This window comes from Hyperoodon ampullatus (assembly GCF_949752795.1).
Source record: "Hyperoodon ampullatus genome assembly, chromosome: X".
NCBI lineage: Eukaryota > Metazoa > Chordata > Mammalia > Artiodactyla > Ziphiidae > Hyperoodon > Hyperoodon ampullatus.
In genome coordinates, this window is record NC_136913.1 from 3,924,626 (window position 1) to 3,930,625 (window position 6,000).

The 6,000-nt window shown below is 42.4% G+C and overlaps 1 protein-coding gene across 2 annotated transcripts in view; it reads right to left on the bottom strand.

Annotated features, from left to right (window-relative positions):
• NLGN4X (neuroligin 4 X-linked) overlaps positions 1–5,793 on the bottom strand; it is a gene marked incomplete at its 5' end in the record, with an annotated part of 257,483 nt that extends 251,690 nt beyond the window's left edge. For both annotated transcript variants that reach the window (XM_079727600.1, XM_079727599.1), the window contains one exon: positions 5,322–5,793. In XM_079727600.1, the coding sequence (XP_079583726.1) occupies positions 5,322–5,793 (472 nt within the window). The remainder of the gene's footprint in view (positions 1–5,321) is intronic.
• Between the last annotated feature and the right edge of the window lie 207 nt (positions 5,794–6,000).

Sequence of the window (6,000 nt, forward strand, 5' to 3'; positions counted from 1 at the left end):
GACAGTGAGAGGCCCATGTACCGCAAAAAAAAAAAATAAAAATAAAAATAAATAAAAAATAAATAAAAAAAAAATAAAAAAGAGTGGATCTATGTATATGGAAAACTGATTCACTCTGCTGTACAGCAGAAACTAAGACAACATGGTAAATCAGCTATATTCCAATAAAAAATTGATTGAAAAAATAAAAAATAAACAACAAACAAAACCACCAAACTCATAGAAAAAGAGATCAGATTTGTTGCAGCCAAAGGTGGCGGTAGAGGAATGGGGGATGGAATGAAGGTGGTCGAAAGGTACAAACATCCAGTTCCAAGACAACTAAGTACTAGGGGTGTAATGTACAGTGCTGATGACTCTAGTCACCACTGCTCTATGAGATACAACAACGTTGTCAAGAAAGTAAATCCTAAGACTTCTCACCACGAGGAAAAAACTACTTTTCCTTTTTTTCCTTTTCTCGTACCTATATGAGAAGATGTATGTTAGCTGAAACTGCTGTGATTGTTTCACAATACGCGGAAGCCATACCGTCACGCTGTCCCCCTTAAACTTGTACAGCAATGTATGTCAACTATATCTCAATAAAACCGGGGGGCGGATAAGAATGAACGGACACTCTGTCAAATAAGTTCATCAATAGATTATTTTTTCAAAGGATAGAGAATCACTTCCCCCATAACAGACCAGATCTTGAGGTCTAGAGGGAACGAACGGGGAGCCCAAAAGATTTTGCTAACATAGAAGAAGACATTTAGAGGTACAGCTGCCATCGTGAGGGACATTTTGCAGAGACAGATGAGAAAAGACGACCATTTGGATGTTTTGCTGTATGCCATTCACTGACACCTACTCTGGACATCTGTTTTAGACGCCTGGGAAATCTTAAATGCCCGTTCATTATGTTCCTGTGTAAAATCAGTGTATCTTTTGAATATGACATTTAGGAAGAGTTGCCATAAATCTGTTCTAAAACGAGGAACCAAAAGTTGGATCTACTTTCTACAGGTTAAACCTCAAATTTGCAAAATATCCACCCACCAACTTTGTCTCCTTGATATATATAAGGGAAAGCAGCAAATTTTAACTACCCAGTGTTAAAATGAATGTGTGGGTTTTTTTTTTTTAACCAGTTATTCTGGAGGTCCAAAGGGTAACAAACGAATTAGCATCTCAGAATGGGTAGTAACTCAGAAAGCTCAGAACAACTCTTTAGTGATGTGTATGTTGTTTTCAATTAGGGTATTCATATTAAAGGCTGGCAAAACTCTATGAGTTTCCTGTTGCCGCTGTAACAAATTGCCACCAATGTTGTGGCTTCGAGTGGCAGATATTTAGGATCTTAGAGTTCTGAAGGTCAGAGTTACACTGGGCTAAAACTGAGGGGTGGGCAGGGCTGTACTTCTTTCTGGGGCTCAAGGAGAGAACCAATTTCTTGTCTTTTCCAGCTTCAGCAGGCTTCAGGGTTCCTCAACTCTTGGCCCCGCCTTGTCCTCAAAGGCAGCAATGGCCACCTTGCCTTTTTTCCATTGCTTCCCTCTGGCCCTCATCACCTTTTCTGCTTCCTTATTCACAACAAAGAGTCTTTGTTATTAAATATGGACCCACCCAGATAAATCAGAATATATTCCCTCCATCTTAAAGTCAATGGATAAGCAAATATCATAACAATAGGGACGGAGTAAAGGGACAAAGTAGGTAATTAAATAGTTAATCCCACTAGGGGATTGTACGTAAGGAAGAAAGTATGGGAGACCCTGTACGTTAATGATCCCTCAAGAAAGCAGGCGTGCTGAACCACAAAGCCAAGCAGCCTTAGTAGCAACAAAACCATGCAACAGAAGTACAAGACATGCCCCAAGACAATGAAAAAAAAAAATGGTGGCATGGGACCCACATCCTGCCAGTGAGCTCAGTGAGTTAATGACCCCTAGCACATGCTCTCTGCACACATAAAAAACAATAATTTATGGAACGGTGACATTTCAAAGTGAAAGACCCTCACTGTACTGAGACCTGAAATAATTTTTCCATTGTGCCATGACAGTCCCAGCTTGACCATGTGGGGGACAAGAAAACTCCCCTGCCTGTTGTGGAGGAGGAGCTAAGGACGGAAGCCTGACGTCTACCCAAGAATGAGGAAGAGGGGGGTCTTCTCCCCCTCCCCACTTTTCCTTTGGTTATAAAACTGCAGCCCACTAAGTTCTCAGTGGCTCACAGCACCCTCTCGCCTACCTGCTTGTAAGCCTCACAAGTGTCCTATCCTAATAAATCACTTCTTATCTATCACTTTGCCTCTCGCTGAACTCCTTTTTTTCTTTTTAATATTTATTTGGCTGTGCTGGGTCTTAGTTGTAGCATGCAGGATCTACTTCCCTGACCAGGGATTGAACCCGGGCCCCCTGCACTGGGAGCACGGACTCTTAACCACTGGACCACCAGGGAAGTCCCTCGCTGAATTCTTTCTGCACGGAGACATAGAGAACCGGAGCTCCTCAGAGCCCGCCCGAAAATGCCACCTAGTGGTTTCAATTCCATCAGCAACCTTCATCCCCTTGGCCCTGTAAGGTAACATATTCAAAGGTTCCAGGGATTAGGACGTGCCCTTCCTTGGAGGAGGCATTATTCTGCCTACAACAAGTCTCTGTGTGTCTCTCGAAATTAAGCATGCTTGTCTCTGCTGCCATGCCAACATGTGAAGCTTGCCTAGCACAGGACAGGAACTCAGAACTATCACTGGTAGGGAAGTCAGATGGCCACACCATTGGATGAATGCATCACGACAAATCTAAAAAAAATAATGGAGTACCTAAGTGGAATACTGAATTCGAAATAGCCAATATGGCTGTGCACACATTTAATGAAATGCACTGTTATGAATTAAGACATGCCCTAAAGCAAGGTCTTTGGAGAAATCAGCATGACGCCGTAATTTCCATGTGTTATCGTACAAGTGGGGTTTATTCATTTAGTAATAACCAATAATTAAATACCTAAACCTCCATGTTGATTCACAAATGGATGCAAATCATCTATTTTTAAACCCTCAAAACTCCTGACCCAATAGGCTGTGATTTTGTGTTTCTGCAAACACACGGGCATAGAGCTTCCCTCACCAGCAAAATTCCATTATTTATCTATTGTAGGGAGATCAAATTTACCTATTCAGCCCCTATTAGATTTCTGATTCTCCTGCCAAGATGGTGTGAGATATCGTATGCCAGAGTGTTCTAAAAAGCCCAGAGGAACCAAAAGGTAGCACTGCCTTTATTCTTAAATTTAGATTGCTTCTCTATTAGGCAGCTTTTTTTGCGTGTTTCTATTCCCAAATTCCTATTCAATCCTGAACCACAAAGAAACGGCCAAATCGTTTATGGGTTGCACATCTATGGGTCTGTCATCAAGGAAGCTACTGATTTGTCTTCCTGGGCGGTGTAACTGTACCCCGACCTCTCAGAAGCAGGCTTTCTATTTGAAGTGCATTCCTTGTTTGGAAGGTTAACTCTATAAAGTCACTGGTTCAGAGACACCAGCATATCAAATTTATGATGAAAGCAACTTTATTTTTTTTTAAGATTTTTTGTTTGATGTGGACCATTTTTTAACATCTTTATTGAATTTGTTACAATATTGCTTCTGTTTTATGTTTGTTTTGTTGGTTTTCTTTTTTGGCCATGAGGCATGTGGGATCATAGCTCCCCGACCAGGGATCAGACTACACCCCCTGCATTGGAAGACAAAGTCTTAATGACTGGCCCGCCAGGGAAGTCCCATGAAAGCAATTTTAATCCTTTACCCTGTTTTGTTTCCACCACCCTGTCTTTGTTTCTTTTTCTTCCTTTCTTTGAATAGTTGATGATGAGAAAGACCATGACCCAGGTGGCTTTGAAATGAGAACTCTAATTGGTTTGGGTGGGGTTATCCGTCCTCTTACATACGCACCAAGCAGCTACTGCACAGTAGGGCAGCTCAGCACAGGGCATGGAAGTAAGGCGTCCAGTGTCAGTTTAACCCCTTGAACCCTATTCAAGACCTAGACTTTACAAGGTCCTTGTGAGATATGTCACCATAGTGACAATAGCCACATGCCAGACACTACTAACATAAGGAAGCTCAACCCTTTCAATCTCTCTGGGCATTCTTTGTCATCTCCCTAACAGACACCCCGTCCTGGTTTCTCGAGAAAGTTACCCACGCCACCTCTTTGCATCTGCACGGAGAAAGAACAATATGGCAGATGCGATCCGGCTTTGGAGATCACTGAATAATGTCATCGTTTATGGCAGACTTTCAGCCAAAGCTCGCTGACAAACATCTCCCAAGGATTAAAGGTCAAAAAAGGAAAAGAAATGTCTGCATGAACGTTACCAAGGACAAGGACACACTTCAGTTTCTACAGTAGACAGCAGTGGCTAAGATTCCTCTCAATTACTTTTTTTTAAGTTCCAGGAAGATTTCATTCCATGTTTTTCTTTCTCCTTGTATAAAAAAGAGCACATGCAAACAAGAAACGAGAAATGGACTTTCATTGTAGACTAACTTGAGTCTGGTTGGTCTTTAGCAAACATTTTGATTTAAGGTCTACATGAACAAGGAGATATCCAAGTTTTACTAGTATTGGATTAAGTTAATATATGGAACATGATTGTTTCCACAGATTTTTACTGTTGTGTTATCCAAAAGAAAAGGGGCATTTTGTTCAAGCAAGAAAATCATTTTTCTAATGCAGTTAGAATCATCTGATGACACACATTTGCCATTTGATTGCAGTGAATAGTGGCAGGAAATAAAGTCCAAATTTATATCAACAACATGGATTCTAAACAATCAAGTCCAATTGTTTTTATCAAATATCCCTTGCTTGTGTACTTAAAACAATCAGTGGTTCCCTTTACGACTCAAAAAGTGCTAATATCTTCAGGCATTAAAGCCAAAGGAACCACTCCTTATATAATTTTCAGGTGCTCATTTCAGCATGCTAATGTTCTTAATTCTATTAGTTTCTCTAGATCCATTCCTTTACCAATGATTCAGGTATAACATAGAACACTACATGCTCACACTGGTTATCACCTGCAAATAAAGACTACAGCAATGCTAAAAAGGCAATCTATGGAAAGAATTAAGTCATTAATTATGATACTCTCCATCGATTAGACACTGCGTAAATTCAAGTCGAACAAATGGTACGTTACTGAGATAACTGAATGTGAAAAAAAAAGAATGGTTATAGAAAATATCATACACAGGACATTATACAACCCTCTTGGCAAATTTGAGGCTGAGCGAGCAGGTGTTTTCTGTTTAGAATAAGTACTTACCATCCTCTGTGGGCACATAGATATTCAAATACAGGCAGTCTTCATTCTGATCTTGAACGTAGGTCATCAGAGTATCCAGATTGGCAGTAAACCAGATGGGCAGCATGTCATGCAAGAGAGACCGCTCATCCAGGTGTTGGGGGCACACGGCAGCAAACTGAGTGGCGTTCCGAACGCCAGTCCATGAGGAGGGGGGTTCCGGGGGCTGAAACCGCCTCTCCCCAGTAGGAGGCGAGGCATAAGGGACCCCCAAGTATTGCTCCACTGGACCCAAAATCTCATTGGGCAGCGGTGTTCTCAAGCCCCGGATTTTGCCGTAATTGGTGTTGACCACAGGATACTGCGCCTGGCTGTCGATGAGCGTGAACTTGATGGCCAGGGCGGTGATCCACAGCAGGACGTTGGAGTTCACCATGACACAGACCGGGGTGAAGACCAGCGGAAGCCATAACAGTCCCTGGGGTCTCGACATGGTTCACCACCACATCCGCGGACGTCCGTGCGATGCAACTCCAAGCAAAGCAAGCCGTGAAGGGAGCCTGCAGAGAGAGATGGCTTTCCAGGGACCAAGACCCTGGAGAGGGGAAGGGCTTGCTGGGAAGCCTCTCCAATGGGTCATAGACAGAACCCAAGGTTAACAGCAAACCCGGCGGTTTTCTCGGCAGCCCATTACGGGACA